The sequence below is a fragment of the Ictalurus punctatus genome, chromosome 25 (genome assembly GCF_001660625.3).
Source record: "Ictalurus punctatus breed USDA103 chromosome 25, Coco_2.0, whole genome shotgun sequence".
In the NCBI taxonomy this organism is placed as follows: Eukaryota; Metazoa; Chordata; class Actinopteri; order Siluriformes; family Ictaluridae; genus Ictalurus; species Ictalurus punctatus.
Window position 1 is genome coordinate 14,303,289 of NC_030440.2, and position 17,949 is coordinate 14,321,237.

The 17,949-nt window shown below is 38.5% G+C and overlaps 3 protein-coding genes across 6 annotated transcripts in view; 1 reads left to right on the plus strand and 2 right to left on the minus strand.

Annotated features, from left to right (window-relative positions):
- Positions 1–2,162, minus strand: part of ccdc25 (coiled-coil domain containing 25) — a 7,495-nt gene extending 5,333 nt beyond the window's left edge. Inside the window, exons 1-5 of one of the 2 annotated variants that reach the window (XM_017456199.3) lie at positions 1,986–2,162; positions 1,445–1,492; positions 1,318–1,357; positions 774–825; positions 606–681 (exon numbers count right to left, since the gene is read on the minus strand). In XM_017456199.3, the coding sequence (XP_017311688.1) occupies positions 606–681; positions 774–825; positions 1,318–1,357; positions 1,445–1,492; positions 1,986–2,010 (241 nt within the window). In that variant the 5' untranslated portion in view covers positions 2,011–2,162. Of the gene's footprint in view, positions 1–605; positions 682–773; positions 826–1,317; positions 1,358–1,444; positions 1,493–1,593; positions 1,655–1,985 lie in introns of those variants that run through there. The other variant, XM_017456198.3, reaches the window with a different exon arrangement.
- esco2 (establishment of sister chromatid cohesion N-acetyltransferase 2) lies at positions 1,920–13,665 on the plus strand. 3 transcript variants are annotated; one of them, XM_017456197.3, is made up of 12 exons: positions 2,431–2,498; positions 3,284–3,429; positions 6,004–6,067; positions 6,344–7,184; positions 7,507–7,591; positions 7,671–7,707; positions 8,402–8,528; positions 8,611–8,742; positions 9,344–9,433; positions 10,525–10,668; positions 11,290–11,474; positions 13,027–13,665. In XM_017456197.3, the coding sequence occupies exons 3-12, from the start codon at positions 6,009–6,011 to the stop codon at positions 13,157–13,159; spliced, it is 1,833 nt and encodes a 610-aa protein (XP_017311686.1). In that variant the 5' UTR covers positions 2,431–2,498; positions 3,284–3,429; positions 6,004–6,008; the 3' UTR covers positions 13,160–13,665. The 3 variants fall into 3 exon arrangements, with proteins under 3 accessions (XP_053531585.1, XP_017311686.1, XP_047006754.1); XM_053675610.1 differs by lacking the exons at positions 2,431–2,498; positions 3,284–3,429 and adding an exon at positions 1,920–2,054; XM_047150798.2 differs by lacking the exons at positions 2,431–2,498; positions 3,284–3,429; positions 6,004–6,067 and adding an exon at positions 6,090–6,207.
- A 760-nt stretch (positions 13,666–14,425) lies between these two features.
- On the minus strand, positions 14,426–17,949 carry pbk (PDZ binding kinase). Its single transcript, NM_001200416.1, is given in 8 exon segments — positions 14,426–14,864; positions 15,362–15,541; positions 15,638–15,767; positions 15,944–16,113; positions 16,213–16,352; positions 16,440–16,533; positions 17,695–17,765; positions 17,881–17,949. Coding segments are annotated over 7 exon segments (1,011 nt in total). The 5' UTR covers positions 17,762–17,765; positions 17,881–17,949; the 3' UTR covers positions 14,426–14,634.

Consider the following 17,949-nt stretch of genomic DNA (forward strand, 5'->3'; position numbering starts at 1 on the left):
GAAAATCATTAAGTAATTCAAAACAAATCCAAAAAGAGAGACAAATAAGACTAGCCATTCAATGAGGATAAAAGTAATGGCACCCTATAAAAGGATGAACCGTAATTGTGTGTCTGCAGTAGCTGACATGCTGCAGTGGCTGAGCTGCATTACTGGAAGATTTAGCGCATGCTACATTTTGGCATCTTTCACTGTTTACTTGTCGTTTTGTCATTCTCAGCTCTGCGAGCTTTGCCTTTTGTGGAGTTTGCAGTGCTGTGATCACGCTCTATAATTTATAGCTCATTGAAATTTATCAACATGCATGTGTGTACTAAGAAAATCAGCATTACTGAAATTTTTGGAACTCTGGTGAGAAATTTTTACATTTTTAAATACGCCAAAGATCAATTAGTATGCTTGTGTTTTTTTATATTATTATTATTATTATTATTATTATTATTATTTTATAAACATTTGATGATAGTAGCATTTGCTGCAGTTTGTAAGAGTGGAATGGCATCACGTGATTTTGATCCAAATGAATGCTTTTCTATTACAGATGCTCTAAACATAAACATGACTCAGCATTTATTCTGTCAAATAAACATTATAAGAAGCTTTACCTTGAATGCTGTTGTTCTTTACGAGCTGTGCACAGTCGATCAGGACCTCTTTGGGTATGTCGTCTATCGTCTTTCCCTTTTATGCAAAGAAAAACAAATTTAATTAAAATCCTATTAGGACAAGAAACACAGAGCTTTATGTATAGTTATATAAATTAAAAACTTTACCTTGGGCATTCTCAGGTATACGTGTGCAGAGGAGAGTTTATCCACGTGAAACCTGAAACACAAAAGATCGCTGTTTACATTTTATCTCCATTGAGCGTGACTTAAGCTTATGGTTAAGCCTTGAGCTCATTGAAGGTGAACTCCAGAATTATCGGCACCCTTCATGAAAATGTACATAGAATGACACATGAAATTAACAGTGCATCCCTGCTGAAAAAACAACAGAAACCCTCATAGAATTTGTAATGGTTTTAATGGAAACTGTAATGGTCCCTGTGGGTCTCTACTGGTAATTTGTTACCTTCTATTGGTGGATACCATTAAGGACCAATAATGGTAATGGTTTTAATGGTTAGTTGATGGTTTGTGATGGTATTTGTAGTGGAAACCATTAGAATTTCTGCGATAGTTTCTATTGGATTTTTTCAGCAGGGATGCAATGAGCTTAAGTTGAGTTTAAATTAATGGGGACACAGTATTAACATATTTAAATCAAAAACAAGTTTTTAAACTTTGGAAAGTCTCGAGACCATGGTTTCCTTACCAAATATCCTCCGGCCATCCGTATTTTATGAGATCTTCATCTGTTGAGAAAAGAAAACTGCAGTCACTAAAGTACAACCGTGAAAGAAGAAGAACACAAAAGTTCATGTGAGAGAACGAGCACTTACTTTCATATTTGTCCTTCCCCATGTAGATGGTATAGGCGGGTGTGAGAACTGCAAACGAGATGGAGAAAAATAAAAAAAAAACCTGTTCAGCATAAACCATAAAGGCTTCCTTAGACAGGTAAATGTTTCCTATAACACACGTATACTACCACAGCTCTGCTGAAATCCTGATGTAGTACAAGAGGAATACAACATTTCTGGACATGCAGTTATAGGAAAATAATCAACGCTGAGGTAGAAACAGTAACAATGCTTCTTCTCAATCTATAATCTTAATTCTTCGTGGTTTAAGATAAGCAGCTATTTCACAAATCTCCCTATCCTAGGTAATTTCTCCCTTGTCCATATTCCGAGATGAACACTTTCATTAGCCAATCGCGGCACAGACAAGGCTACCTTTAGCCAATCGCGGCACAGACAAGGTTACCTTTAGCCAATCGTAGCATAGGAGGCGGGACTTATTCGCTAGAGTGGATAAATACCGCTTATATTGCTCTCAGATCCCGCCAGCTCTTCTCTTCAGATCTAAAATAGCACTCACCGGCGCTGGTGAAGTAGAAAACCATGTTTCTGCGCTTGAAGAAAACAGCTCCGATCAAAGAAGAGACAGGTGTGAACACAAACAGTAAACACTCGCGTTCAACATTACCTAGCAGCTAGCGTGCTACGAGCACTGACAAAACTGACACCGGAAGTGAATCAAACATCAGCTGTGCTAAGGTCATTTCCGACCGCACGGCTACTGGTTGTTGTCGTCGTCGTCCCCTTTTACATTTCAATTGCACAGAAATCAAAAGAGCTCCCACATTTCTGACACATTCTCAAACAACTTTCATTCATTTTGCTATTTTATTTTCCATTTTGGTCGTTTTAGTGTGCTATAGTTTACTATTCATGCATATAGAGTGCTGCAGGGATGACGTCATTTTGTACCGGAATCCGGAAGTTAGCATCACACTGGTTCCCTCGACAAAGACCCAATTTCCCCATAGGTTTTTGGATTATCGCAAAAAACTAAGCTCTGTGATCGACAAATGTTTACAATACTTACACGGTTTGTCCATTAAGATAATTATCACAAATGAACAAAACCTCTATGAAGTTTGAAGGCTAAATATAGTCGCCAGGAATAATAATAATAATTTTAAAAAGTATGCTATAAACGAACTACACCACGGTCGCTCGACTTCAACGTCACCACCATTTATCTTTTTTTCCTGTTCGGCATGATGACGTTTATTGTCCCCGACAACCTCTGTACTCCAATTTAGTATCATGTTAGCAACCGTCTTTTTCAGTACACGCGAAAGCTTTCAAAAATCATCAGTGGGGTTTTACTTGTGTATTTTATGTCGTAGAATGAAACGTGGAAATATTTTGAGCTTGTGTTCACCACAGACCTTATTTCAGGGTTTTAACCAAAATCCCATTCAATAAACCCTCTGACTTTGGGAGGATGGAACCGGAAGGGCTATAATGCTAACTCGTTTCCGGGTTTTGGCATACAAAATTACGTCATACCTGCGCTACTCCATTTAGCTTGTTTTTATTATTATTATTATTATTATTATTATTATTATTATTATTATTTTAAGTATTTTAAAAATGAATTTCCTTTACCTTATTTGGCAGTTAAAAACATTACTTGCTGACCAGTTTTTACTCCATTTATATTGTACTTGGGTCCACTTTTACTGTGTAATATATATATATATATATATATATATATATATATATATATATATATATATATATATATATATATATATATATATATATATATATTCCTCACATTTGGGCTACTGGGACTTTTATTCTGAAATCACCTCTACAATCAAGTCGTCGGAAGTCGTATCGCCGAGTTTGGCGCGCGGTTCAAAAGCCAGAATTGTCAGAGCGCGCGAGTGAGAGAGCAACTTCACGGATATATAGGAGGTTTATTTTAAGAGTTAAATTGAACCGAGTTTAATCATCGGATTATCCCAGTAAGTGTTTTATTAGTATTATTACTATTATTATTCCACCACAACACGTTTAACTCGCTTTATCTCGGTGTGTTTGTTCAGTTATTAACGTCTCTTTCACAGCTAGAGCTGACTGGTGTTATTCGCGCGCGCGTCATGTTCGCCTTCCTCGCTAGCCGAAACATTTTACCTCACAGTCAGTCAAACACCGCCATTAACTGCCGTCTACAGCCATAAATATCTTATTCCACCTCCCATATCTATAGCATTATCTTTATTTAGAATAAGTACTGAGCAATGTAGAGACCCAGAACAGAAAACCCGGTCAAATTTGAAGTCGACTGTGAGCTAGCTAGCATTATAAAAAAAATAAAAGTGAGGTCGAATGCGCTAGCTGCTTTATGACTACTCGTTTATTTATTTATTTTAAATAAAATAACATTACTGCTTAGTTCAGTCTTCTTTACATGGTCTAAATACCTACAGAAAACATTAGGAGTCAGTTTTCCGTCTTCACATCAGCTTCAGTTAATCTGCACTGGAAGCAAACACCTCACTGAGTTTGTTTGTTTATTTAAGACTCTGAACTAGTGATTAGAGTTCAAAACCCAAATCAACACCCTTAACCCTTATGCATCAATTAACAAGTTACACTCGGGTCCATAAAGGTTGATAAATGTTAAAAATACTATATCTTAATATTTTTTTTTCCCACTTTCTTTAACTTTGATTCATTCATTTTCAGAATTATAACCCTTTAAATGCTGGGTTGTTTATATAATGTCACAGATGTTTGGTTTTTTAAAATGGAAAAAAATGGAAAATAGTAATTATTTTACATGTACTAGATGCTAAGCATAATCATTTCTTTGATTATTACAGTCTTTGATATGTCTGATTAACAACAACGTTAATTTGGATGCATTCATCATTTTTATTCAGTGGTGTGCGCGCGTGTATGTATATGTGTGTGTGTGTATATATATATATATATATATATATATATATATATATATATATATATATATATATATATATATATATATAAAATGTGTGTGTGTGTATATATATATGTGTATATATGTATGTATATGTGTGTGTGTATGTATATGTGTGTGTGTGTGTGTGTGTATGGGATATATTTAAATAAACCTGCCACTCACGTCCATAAAGGACAAAAATGTCCATGTGAAAAAACTGTCATAGGAATATTATATATTAATATTTTATCATCATCCTGTTCAAAAGTTTACACCCCCCTGTCTCTTAATTTTCTGGAGATTTTGGGCCCGAGTGATCATGTGACATCATCACAATGCACATAAAGCCAAAGCCCTCGTCTATTCACGTGTCGTACATGAGTACAGCTAAAAAGCCTCATTTACCAACAAACATCACATGCGAAACACGTTCATGCAAATTGCAATTTCGCCAATTCATGTAGTTTTCCACACGCCAAAAAAAAAGTCTCTGCAAATTGCATCGCAAATTTTGCAAAAAGCCGCAGAAAATCAAGCATTTTTTTGCCACAACAATCTCCCGAAAAACTCTCCAAAATCCTGTACGGGCCGCTAAGTACAGGATGAGGAGTGCTGTTATAGGAAAGTAATCAAATACGGGTTGTGTGATCTAATGTAGTTTTAGTTCAATGTCGTAGAACGTCCCTGACACAAGTCAGTTCCTGTTATCGCTTACATTTTAATGGCTATAAACAGTCGTACCATCACCAGCTTCTTTCTTTGCTCTCTTAAAGTTAATAAAACAAAGGAAAAGAAAACCCCACAGCATGTTACGTTACTGAGAGACCGCAACCTTTCAAAATCCTACATCTTGATGACTTTACAAATTCTCATTTTATTTGTCTCACATACATACACACACACACACACATGACCATGCACAGTACGACGTGTAGCAAAATGCTTTTTTCCGACTGTCTGTGACACAACATGCCGTTTACACAGACTAGAATTGACTTGTATGCAGATAGAAAAGGAAAAGTGTTTTTTAAAAAATATCTAATTTAAGGATATAAAAATGGGTGGCAACAACAGTCTGACTGCAGCGGGGATAAAGTGCAGATATGTTTATTGTCGGAAAACTTTATTCGGAAGTAAAGCTGTTACTGGAGACTCCTTCCTAAAATGTTACGCAAACCACTTCTTACAGAAAATTTCACCATATCAACAATTAAACATTCTTTGAAACCTGTCTGTGTGGAGCACTTGTCCAACACGTGTAAGTTCATACTATTGAAGTGATAACATGTCAGAGAAAGTACACTAAAATAAACCTTGCAGCCAGAACTGCTGTCAATCTTAAAATGGATGCATTTATCAGGTTAAAGTAAGAAAGTAGATGTACAGTTTAGGGCTAAATTGAGTTCCCTTCTTCAAACAGTTTCCATATGCATCCTTGTCTAACTGTATAATTGTCTGTTGTGCGTGTTTGTTCTCTTTTTAAAAAAATAACTTGTACACCGACACGGTGATGTAATGCTGAAATCTGTAATATCGGACTCGTGTCGTTCTACCTCGGTGCTTTTGGTGCCAGCTGAAGTCAAAGGTTTTTGGTTTTATTCCCTTTTTGCTACAGGCGACATGAAAATGTCAACCAGGACATCAAAGAAGAGAAAACCGAGCTCTCCGAATGCTGAAAGGTGTGAATAATAATAAAAATAATAATAGTAATGATGTTATTATTCTACACGGTGTCTGAAAAGTCAGGAACCATTCCGGATATGTGGAGAGAAATCGGCAAAAATGGGATACGGCGAAATGTAATGTAAATCATGTGTTTGTAAGTAACACATACAAAATTAAGGACATGTAGTTTTTTAGTCACAGTAGTTCCTGATTTTTCCAGATATCGTGTACATACATCTTGTTGTTGTTTTTCTCCTGATCCCACTAAAGCTGTATAATCTCCCTCCCAGTAATCCAGCGAAGAAGAAAGCTTTAACTCGGCTGAAGGAGAACCACCCGTCTCTGCTGAATTCCCCCGAAAGGATGCGTTCCCCATCGTGCTCTCCCCGTGCACCTAGAAAGTTGGCGCGCACATCAACGTTGGAGTCTCCTCCTAAAAGAGCATCTCCTTCCAAAGCTATACTCGGAGCAGGGTCGTTTTACAGCAAGCAGAAACCCCTGTACCTCACACCACTCGAAAGGAAGGTGCTCAAGGAAACCAAGTCGCCTCCCTCGAACCCGGATCAGCCGAGCGCTCACGTCCCGTCACGGGGCAACGTCAAACCCAGAAAGCCTAAAAAGGAGAAACCGAGAGCGCAGAAATCCAACCTAAAGGGCTACTTCGCGCCTAAACCCAACTGGAGCACGAAAGCGGATTCCTCCACAAACGCGCTGGAAGTGAAGAAGCAGGCCTCGATCACGTTTGGCAGTTTGAAATCCAAAAACAAACCCCGGATCGTCATCGGTGCTGCTTTCTTCGGGACCGGAAAAAAGCCAGCGTCCATGTACAAGCCTCAAGCCGTGAAACCGAAGCCGAAACAAGCCAACTGTCAGAAACCTGCAGCGGAGAAGGGCGTGGCTCTAGCACAGAGAGACCGCTCTCCGGTGCGCCGGGCTGTTTTTATTCACAAACCTAAACCGAACCCTCAGCTGTCATCTAAACCCGGGGACTGTGGTGTGTCCGAGGGAATAGATACCACGACACGACGTCCTCAGCCCTTGAGCTCGCACAGTCTTTCACAGACCGCCGCTGAGGTCGTCACGAAACCTCGTTCACCAATCAAATCCTTAATCCCCAACACTGATCACCAGGTAAGTCTCGTATCACGGTCCTGGTTGTCATAGTGATGTCCGAGTACATTTGGGGGGGGAGAATGACTCGGTTCTTTGTTAGTTTTGTATCAGAGCTGTGAGACAGATTAGTCCTAATTGTTGTGTGTAAAAATGGACAAAAGGATGTCACAGATGAAAAACGAGCAGGTTAACCTTGGTGTGCAGAAATTTCTTTATTAATTGTGTATTTTGTAAAACTTATTAAGCAAAATTATACACAATGCCAGCTGGATGCTTTAAGCTCAATTGACTTTGTCACTTGAATGGTTCTTACGTTAAAAAAAAACAAAAACCTTTTTAGGACACACCTGTCGATCCTGGTTCGGACACAGAGCTGGACATCAGTGAAATTAGCGCCTCAAATAACAGCAGCTGTTCGGATAACGGTAAGTTCCACCTGCTCCTAAAACAAACTAATGTTTTGATTTGACAAGTAATGACAAGTTTTTTTTCTTGTCTTCTCAGAAACGTCAGCCATGTACCCCATCTTCGGCTCCAGAAGGTAAAATAGATTTATCAGAAAGTCAAAGTCTGTGTGAGCGCACGGTGTCCGTGTCTCCGTCTGAATGTTATCTAGTACGCTGGACTCTCATCGGCTGCTTTTCGGAAGATTACGCTCCAAGTTCTCCATTTAAACAATATATTTTTTTGTAAATAAAATGTTAGTTTTCTAATGAAATGAGTACGTCAGCATTTTTGTCTGCAACACCAATTTCAAACATTTAATTATACACCTTCAGATGAACAAAATTTTTAAGATCATGAAACATTTGTCAAGTGTCCACAAACTTTTGACCGGCAGTGTATGCGAAAATGTTCGCAGAAGCGAGTCGCTTCTATGGCAACGTGCCTATGCCAACACAGGCAGATCGAACATGTTTTGTTGTGTAGTTTTAATTTTTATTAAGTCAATTTTTATAATAAATTTGGATGTTGCAAAAGGAAACGAGAGTGAGACGTGTACACGCTTTTAAGCGAAAGACACGCTGGTGAGTGAAAACGGGAGTAAACAAAGCAACACTTGCACAAACACAACATGGAAACCTAAAACAGGGTGTGGAAATCTGAGTTGTGTTCAGTCTTGCATGCTAAACTACACTGTGTTGCTGATCAAGGTCGTTACAAGGTCAGTGACGTTATATGTCTGGTTATGAGGAATGCCCTTTGTTAATCTTTAATAGTATTTTCTGTCGTAGGTCTCAGAAGAAGCGTGGTCTGTCCTCGCCTCTGAACCGCAGCACTCCATCTGTCTTGGTTAAGGAAAGGAGCTCCAGGAGGAAGAAGGAGACGAAGAAGCAGAACGATGAAGATCAGCTGGTCATTGTGAGTCGGAGTGATTGTAAGTAAGCGGAAAAAGCAGCGGGTTTATCCCGGGTAAGCTGAAAGATCCTCTCTTTCTGAACAGGACGCCGGGCAGAAGCAGTTCGGTGCCACGACGTGTAATTCGTGTGGCATGCTTTATAGCACAGATAGTCCAGAGGATAACTTCCAGCACACGCAGTTCCACCAGCGCTTCCTCGACACCATCAAGTTTGTGGTGAGGAAACACTCTTCTCGAAATACATTTGCGTCGACTTGGAAGACGTTTTAACGCCGCATACAAATAAGACTTATACAATCTGTCAGCACAGAGCTGTTAAAGGTAGTGCTTCAAGCCTCCGTGTCCACCTCAAACTGAAGAGAAGAAAATCTTGGTTCTAGACCGCTACAGCTAGAACCTAACCCTAACCTTTATAATAGCTTTTCTAATGATCTTATTGTTGGGTTTGTGGAGGGTGGCATGGTGGTACATTGTGGTAATGTTGCTGCCTCACAGTTCCAGCATCCCCAGTTCAATCCAGAGCTCTAGTTACTTTCGAGATGGAGTTCTCCCCATGTCCATTACAGGTTTCCACTAGGTTCTCCATGTTCCTTCTACCTCCCAATACCGTGCAAGTAGGTCAAAATTGCCCCAAGGAGGGAATGTATGTAAGGGTTTGTTCCAGAGTGTATTCACGCCTCACACTCGGTGGTCCCGGAATAGGCTCCGGATCCGAGAGCCGGACAAAAAGAAATGGAACATACCGTTACAATATACAGACATGCAAATATGTAATGTTTTTACTGAGTATTGATTTTGCTTGTGTCGTTCCATGAAGGGCTGGAAGAAGGAAAGGGTTATGGCTGAATTCTGGGATGGTAAAATCATCCTTGTTCTTCCTGACGACCCAAAGTATGCAACTAAAAAGGTATGTGGGGGTGTGTTCAGTATTAAAGAGTCCATCGTTAAGCCTTATGTTCTGTTCAGGTTTATTTATTTATTTATTTGTTGCATTTTTATTACAGAGGTTACATTTAGGATGTTTTGACACCGCACAGTTCGCCTGGCTCGCTTTACTTTTCTTTGCTTGCTTTTCCGCTGCGGTTTAGTACTGCCTCAATGCGAGTGCCATCTTCCACTCGCCTTCACACAGGAATAATGTTATTATTGAAGCCCTGTACAAATGCACGGTCAGGCCGCATTCCAAATGCCTTTCCTGTTCATTGAACACGGACCCTATTAAGGATGTAAAATAACAGCGCTCTAGAACCTGCGTAATGCTCTATATGTCTAAGTTAGATTCAGCCACGACAGGAGTGACTGATAAACGCCTGATTGGAAATCAGTAACGAGCGAAATGTTAAAATCTAAGACACAATAATTTTGTTATAATTTTATATCTGTAATGGGATAAACGATACATAATTTTCCATTGACAGAATCTTACCATGCGCAGTGTATGTATTAAATGACGCATGTTTATTCAGGCACAATACAGAACCACTCATTAAGGAGAATTCCCTACTTGCTCAGTGCGTGGCTCACATTTAGTCTCGGCTCGCTTGGAACCTCGACTGAGGTGGTACTAAAAAGTACCGGGTACTATCCACAGTGGAAAGCCCCCAAAAAGTGGGCAGAGCAGGGTCGAGTGTGCACGTGGAAATATAAACATGTCTATATAAACATAAGAAGGATAAACCAGGAATTATATATTATATTATATTATATTATATTATATTATATTATATTATATTATATTAATTATATAGCTGTTTGTAAATCTGGAAGAGAATAGTGAGTTTATTGTGGGTTCTCCTGTTTACCCACCACCTGGTCAGACATGATAAGAGTTTTATGGTTTCATTACTAATAAATTTGTATTTTAAATTAAGGTAGTGTTTATAGAGGATATTAAAATGCATTTTCTTGCTGTAAACTCTAAAGACTTGGCCTGCACTATTTATTTGTCCCTCCAGTGGGGTTAAATGAACCTGTCTGACCTGTGATGTCTGCTTTCAGGCAGAGGACGTGAGACGTATTGCAGATAGTGAGCTGGGATTTCAGCAAGTCAACCTCAGCAGCCCCAGTGCTGCCAAAACCTACCTGTTCATCAACAGTGACAAGATGGTGGTGGGCTGCCTGGTGGCAGAGCCCATAAGACAGGTGTGTAAGCGTTAGTAGTGATGCTCACTTCCACGAAGTACCTGTCAATGATCAGATCTTCCCATATGTGCCAAGTCTCATATTACCACGTTTTGGTCATTACTGTTCCTTTCATACATATTTATAGTAATAAGTAGTATTCATTTTTGTATGTTCATTTTGTACATAATTGGTAAATTATGTCTAATTAATCTGTATCTAGCTCGAGTGGCACAAAGACCAAACCGTAAGCACGAAAACTTGCACTGCTTTAGCCTAACTGCTAAAGTCTTGTTGTGAAGTTCATTTTAATCTGTCCTATATTTTAGTAGTTTCTGTTCTTCATGATCAGGTTAATTCACTAATGAGGCATTGAATCATAATGCAACACCTGAGCTTGTTAATGTAAATAAAGATGTTTTTGTGAAGTTGTAATATTGCAGTTAGTAATTATTTAGGTTTCTTATCAGCTTTGTGTTGGCTGTAAATGTTAACTTCGAATGTGGAGTGGAAAATCACGGAGGAGAAATAAGCTGACAAGAAGAGCACAGATCAAACGGAAACGTATCATAATCTGTGCTTTTTATTCCAGCAGCCAGCTTTATGATTAAAGTGTAATTCTATAGAGGCTTTGGATTGCAGGCGTTCAGAGTGCTGGTACAGCCAGATAAGCCCAAGGACATGACCAAGGACGACTTCATGGAGCGCCACAGAGCCTGGTGCTGCTCCACCATGCCGGAGAAGGCCATCTGTGGAGTGAGTCGAATCTGGGTGTTCAGCCTGATGAGGAGAAAGGGCATCGCCACACGTCTGCTAGACACCGTCAGGTACATACCTACCAGCATCTCTTAAAATACTTGGTACACAACTTTTATGTTGATTTCCCGAGTTATACGATTGTTTGTTTCTGGCCCTCTAGCAGGTGTATGAACACGACTGCTGCACGGGAAAAGGATGAACATGTAGTAGTTTTAGTATTGCTGTTTAGCATGCTGTTATAGGAGAACAATCAATAAAGCATGATGTGAGGTTATTATCACCCCAAAGTTGATTATTTTCCATATATATATATATATATATATATATATATATATATATATATATATTTTTAGTCCTCGTACTGCAGTAATTTTCCAACCATGATCGGGAGTGTGATTATTGCTTTTATACAACAGTTCTATAAACAAGAACTTTTGGACACATTGCCAAATGTTCTGTTTGTTTTTGCTCAGTAAGTGGAAACAGATCTCAAAGAAGCTACACTCCCCTTCTAGCAAGATAGCTTTACGTTATATTATACATTCCTGTTAAAGGTGCTTCTGGTGAAATTGGTGTCTCTTCTTCCTTTTCATCTGACAAGCTTTTATATTTTAACCGTCCACCAATCAACGTGTGTCTTTGGGGGGAGGGGGAGGGAAATTCCTCGTGAGAGACCTCTCTTTTATGGACACTCTATCTACACTATTGGTCAAAAGTTTGTGGTCACTTGACTGAAATGTTTCTCATGATGTTAAAAACCTTTTGATCTGAAGGTGTATGATTAAATGTTTGAAATCGTCGTAGACAAAAATGTAATCATGCCAACATACACATTTCTTTCATTAGAAAACTAACATTTTATTTACAAAAATATTTTTTTAAATAGACGACTCGGAGAAATATTCCGAAAAGCAGGCGATAAGAGTCCAGTGTAGGTGTGAACTCCTTTAATACTGTTTAAGAATCATCTCAGGGAAATTCCTCAAGAAATCGGTTGAGAAAACGCCAAGAATACATTTCTGGAAGTTCTAGGCAACAAGCATGTTTACTCTGAAGATGCTAAAATATTTATTTTGGTTTTATTTTGGATTTTTTATCACAACATAATTCCCATAGTTCCATTTGTGTTACTCCAGAGTTTTAATGACTTTATTATTATTATTATTATTATTATTATTATTATTATTATTATAATAAAATGTGGGGAAAATGAGTGTGTGTAAACTTTTGGCCAGTAGTGTGCATTGTCAGTAAATAAAATACTTTTTTTAATTCAAAAGCTATATTCCTGAAAAGTATTTATATTTGCCATGTTCACTGCTGAAGTAATGGGACTGCAGTAGGTAGGAAGTGGAATTTTCAGTTGTGTACACAGACAAGCAGAGTGAAACGTCCCAGTGCACTTAGGAAACGTAAGCGCTCTTCAAACACCGCTGTATATCAGATTAATGGACTAGAACTAACTGTTGTATAAATGTCTATTAAAACAATTACTATTCACTTGCTATATAAACTCTTCTTAAGTATCAACATGTAGACAGATCTAAAGCATATGTCCATTTTTGTGTGTGTGAACAATAAGGGACTTTGATTTAACTTCTTACTTCTATCTTGTTTCAGGGGATCATTCATGTACGGAAGCCCACTGAATAAAGAAGAAATCGCCTTCTCCGACCCCACTCCTGATGGCAAGCTCTTTGCAACGAAGTACTGTGAAACTCCCAGGTTTCTGGTCTACAACTTCATTGGCTAGTTTTTGTAAACATGGTTTGCTCACTGTGTGTTATCCTTTTTAGACTGAGAAATGACTTGCTGCTGTTTTGCTTTATAATGTGTTTAACCATTTAATTCTGTGCTAATAGATGCTTTTGCCAACATGCATTTAATGGAACAGTTGGTTAAAAAAAAAAAAAAAAAAAGACAACCTGACATGTTGCCTTGAAATAGGTTTGGCTCAGCAATCCAATCTGTACAGTTTCATAAATCTGTGTGTATATACACGTATAAAACTATTTCTTTTAAATACAAATACAAGTGAAATCACATGCAGTTATTTAAACATGCACACACTTTTCATTAGGCATCCAGTGATGAGTAAGAAGCAAAATTCAGACAAAGTTGTTTTATCTCCTGTTTTAAAGATATCATTTGGAGTAGTTGGAGTCATCAGGTCCTCATGTTTTGAGAACAATCTGCTGGTGTAAATGACTTATGTGCAGTCTTTATTTGTAAATATTTTAAATAAAATGTTGCTGCTAAGTGTGTGTGTGATGAGTGCCACATGTGGTAATAATCCTTGAATCTCCATTACAGCCCCAACACCATCGCTAATCAGTTCCTACATGTCCAGTATCTGGCTCTTGGCCAGGTCTGGACTGTCTCATGAAAGGCAAAAGCAGAAACACTAGCCTGCTGTACACTCTTAAAAATCAGTGTTCCTCATGGGTTCTCTGGATAGTTAAGTATTTGGCATCCTTAAAGGGGGTTTCACATGGATTTTAAGGGTTCCGCTTGAAGGACATTCTAAAGGGCCGTAGATGGATTTTGGTTCCTGTGTACAAACAGGATTAATCAGTTTACTGGTGTTAATAGGAATGTGTTTAATTCAGTCATCACTGCAGTCCAGATTCCCATGCTGTATTCCAGCTACCTCTGTATGTACCTCCTGCTAAGGTTTTCAGAAAGGCTTCAGCTTGACAATTTCTTGTTTGTTTAAAGGATCAGCATACAACAAAATGCTTGAGACACCAAACTTCTATTCTCTTCGACAGAAAGGTATAAAGTGGAAAAGTTGCTAATCAGACCAATCTGATATCGCTGTGGGTGTGGCCTATTTTATTGAGCACACTTGATTGACAACTGTCTTCTGTCTGAGGCTTCCAGCATCACTCATGTAGAACTCTCCTTTCACTATATAAGTATAGCAAGTGCTAAAGTGCACGATGCTAGACTTCTAAATAAATGTGACACAATCTACAAAAAATCTACCCATTCAAATTTCAAGAAAATACACCAAAACAGATTACATTAATGTTTAATAACTGGAACACAAGTCTAAATCTACATCCAGTAAAGCCAATAATAATAAAGTTGTAGGTGATAACTGTAGAGTGAATTCTGTATAGTTTTTAGGGAGAGGTTTAAAAACAGGACAGGAAAGAATTGACACTGAAACAAAGACAGACTTGACAGTACAGTGAGAAAACACTACAGCAGACCCATCAGACGTTAATCTATAACAATCACCTCACTGCGTTCATCATCCAGCTGGCTGTTGGACTCCAGAGCCTGAACGATCTGAGCAGCTGATGGTCTTTTGCTTGGATCTTCTTCAGTACAGAGACAGAAAAGCTCTACCATCCTCTGGTAGGCGCTGCCCAGAGAGTCCAGTGGTGGTCGGGTTCCCAGCCTCTCGTAATATGCATCCTCATCAAAGTCGTCCTCGTCAAATGAGTCGTCTAGAGGAGAGAAAAGTGGATGCTTTATAAAATATTTCAAATAGAGAAAAGGCCATATAATCAACATTTCCTTATTCTGGTCCTGGATTATCACTTCACTGTTATTCACACACCTGATTCAAATCAGGAGCTCACTAAAAAAACGTTATGGACATACAGTAAAGGACCAATATTCTGTAAATGATATCAAGCCAATGCTAGTTTTCACAATACAAATCCTAGCATCTTGCGTTAGTCTAGTAGCTCTAGTGCAAACTTCAGACACCAAAGTCCTTCACTGACTGAATGACAAGTTCAACAAGTTTTTTTCTTTCCTTCCCAACATGAGGAAACATCTCCATAGAAAATCACCTAAGTATCATATGGAACAGAATTTATGATAATTTAGTAATAATTATTATTATGCCTGTCATTTTCACATACATAGATGTCTATGAGCATGAACACTACTGAGCTTTGGTAGTAAATGTTCAGTGTAAATAAAAATGGAATCTAACCATCGCCGCAGTCCCCCTCGCTGTCCAGCATCTCTAGGTGAGGCACAGAGAGAGTCATCATCTCCCACAGGGTGAGCCCATACGCAAAGATATCCGCTTTGTCTGTGATTAGTCCATCCTCCAGCGCCTCTTTGGGTTTCCACGGCTCGGTGCCGATGTAGTGGGCCTCCGGGTCGCTCACTACAAAGACACAAATGAAAAACACAGCAAACAGATTACAAACGGACTTTTTAAAAATATATAATTTTATTTTGCCTGCGCTTAAGGTTTAATTACCTTGCATATTTTCATCTAACTTCAGGGAAACACCGACATCGCAGATTTTGATTGTGTCAAAGTCGCCTTTAATGACGACGTTGCAGGATTTCATGTCTCCGTGCAGAAGCTTTTTCTCGTTGTGCAGATACTAAAGAGAAAATTGTAGTGTTTGTTATACAGTGGAATGAAAAACTATTGGACGACAAAAAAAAAAAAAAAAAAAAACCCCACACACACACAATCAGGTGTGTCGAAACATTTGAGTCAGACAATGATGGAAGGAAGGAAAAGGAAGGAAGAAGGCTTTATCTGTGCAGTCAGTACCTGCAAACCACGAGCTACATGAAGAGCCACTTTTTCAATAGTGGCAACTGGGAAGGCCTGTAAGCCCGCCTCTCTCCTCTTTTCAATGAGGTCATTGAGAGACTGCTCCCCTCCGTACTCCATTGCCAAACACTTGGAGCCATCCTTTGCTGTAGTGAAAGCTCTAAAACCTGTCATTCAAAAAAATTGAAGAAGAAGAATTGGAGCAACAATCTAAGTGACTCCTGTAATGTACACAAAGTCCAGTTGCGACTGAAACATATCATTACCAACAATATTTGGGTGTTGCAGTTCCTTTAAGATCTCTGCTTCCTCACACAACCGCTTCTGGTACACGTTCTTGTGAATGTTTGCACACTTGCTGCTGATCTTCTTAATGGCCCACGGCGACTGAGTCTGTTTCCCATTTCTTGAAAACAATTTCGAGACAGTCCGGTGTTAACGGTGTTCCTTCAATCCATCGACTAATCAAATCAGAGATTTCGACCAAGCGTACCTGTTCATGAGGTAGACGTTCACACCGGTGCCATAGCCGAGCTTCTTCATAAACGGAGACGCTGGAATTGTGATTGGGGTTCCACACGCACTAACTGCAATGAAAGGGGGGGTTGGGGGGTTAACCATTGAGTATTATACAATTAACTGTTCAATCCACTAGCACAGTTTTCATGAAAGTCATGAAGCCAGTAAAATAGTACATTTTGTGAAACTGCTTTGCTTCAAAGTGAACTTGTTTTTAGGATTGCTCTTGTATACATTTTCTGTTTTTCTCCAGGAATGTTTATTCTTAAAAACAGCAAACATACTTTAACAGCAAACATGCCAAGCAAATCACACACACACACACACACACACACACACACACACGACACCGTTTCCAAACTTATTAACAAATTCAAAAAGTGTATGTGTAATTCTTCTGTGTATGGAGACTTTTGGGACACCCTGTACAACACTGACTATAAAGTTCATTGCTTGTCTCATCACTCATAACAGTCATCTGACTAGATTGTTAACAAAAGGCGAACAATGGAAGCATCACGTTCCTCCCTTGTACGTATACGAAGCAGCGTTTTAGTCTGTCCAACTCTCTCCCCTCCTCATGTGTACACTCCGTTCAAACACATCAGCATCCAATGCTTCAACTTCCACTAATACTGTTTATTAAATCTCACAGATCATTAACTAGCAGAATCTTTCCTCTTATATTCAGAGACAGAAATCTTTTTTTTTTTTTTTTTTAAATCAAACAGTGTAGGTATATTGTTTTTATTGTACAATAAAGAAATTATATTTCAACAAACTGCCCTGTAAGTCTTTCCCAAGAGTGTCTTCACATTGAAATGTGTATATATTTTTTTTTTTACGTAGTATGCAAATTTCTGCGTGTTTAATTTGCATAAATAAATGTACTTACTTTACTGGCTGTATTATTTACTGGTTGTTCTACTAACTATGGCCATCGTTATAATTTTCCATGCAAGTGGTGACAATTTATTTTTATTTGGAAAATATCTAAAGGACACTGTTGAATAAAATAATCAATAAAATTGCGTTATAAAGGTTAAATTACTCGTGAATATAAAACTGTGCTTAGCAAACTAGCTACCATGTCACCAGGACTAGCCCTTCATTACTAGGTGATGCTAGTGTTAGCTAGCTAATTAGCTACAACAATAAAAGCTATACTCGACAAAAAAAAATACAATCTTTAAGTAGTAAAGTAGAAAAATTTGTTTATGATGTTTTACCCGGACTCTTCATCTTCGCCGGTTTACACGGAGTTTTAAACGCGTCCGGTGACTTGATCTCGGCCATTTTACTGAAATTACAAGCAATAAACACATATTTATATATTATATGGGTATAATGTTAAATATTTTGTCGTTATTATATTATTTAGTCAGATAGCTAACTTTACTCAGCTAGCAACAAACCTGTTTCTTCCTCTTCTTTTTTTTTTTTTTTTTTGAAAATCCGCGCCCGTCTTTCAAAACTCTTCCGTT

Coding starts and splice junctions, on each gene's coding strand:
- esco2 (XM_053675610.1), top strand. CDS start 2,009: ATGTTTCTGCGCTTGAAGAAAACAGCTCCGATCAAAGAAGAGACAG. Junction 7,592..7,670: donor CAGCAGCTGTTCGGATAACG/GTAAGTTCCACC, acceptor TTGTCTTCTCAG/AAACGTCAGCCATGTACCCC. Junction 8,743..9,343: donor TCGACACCATCAAGTTTGTG/GTGAGGAAACAC, acceptor CGTTCCATGAAG/GGCTGGAAGAAGGAAAGGGT.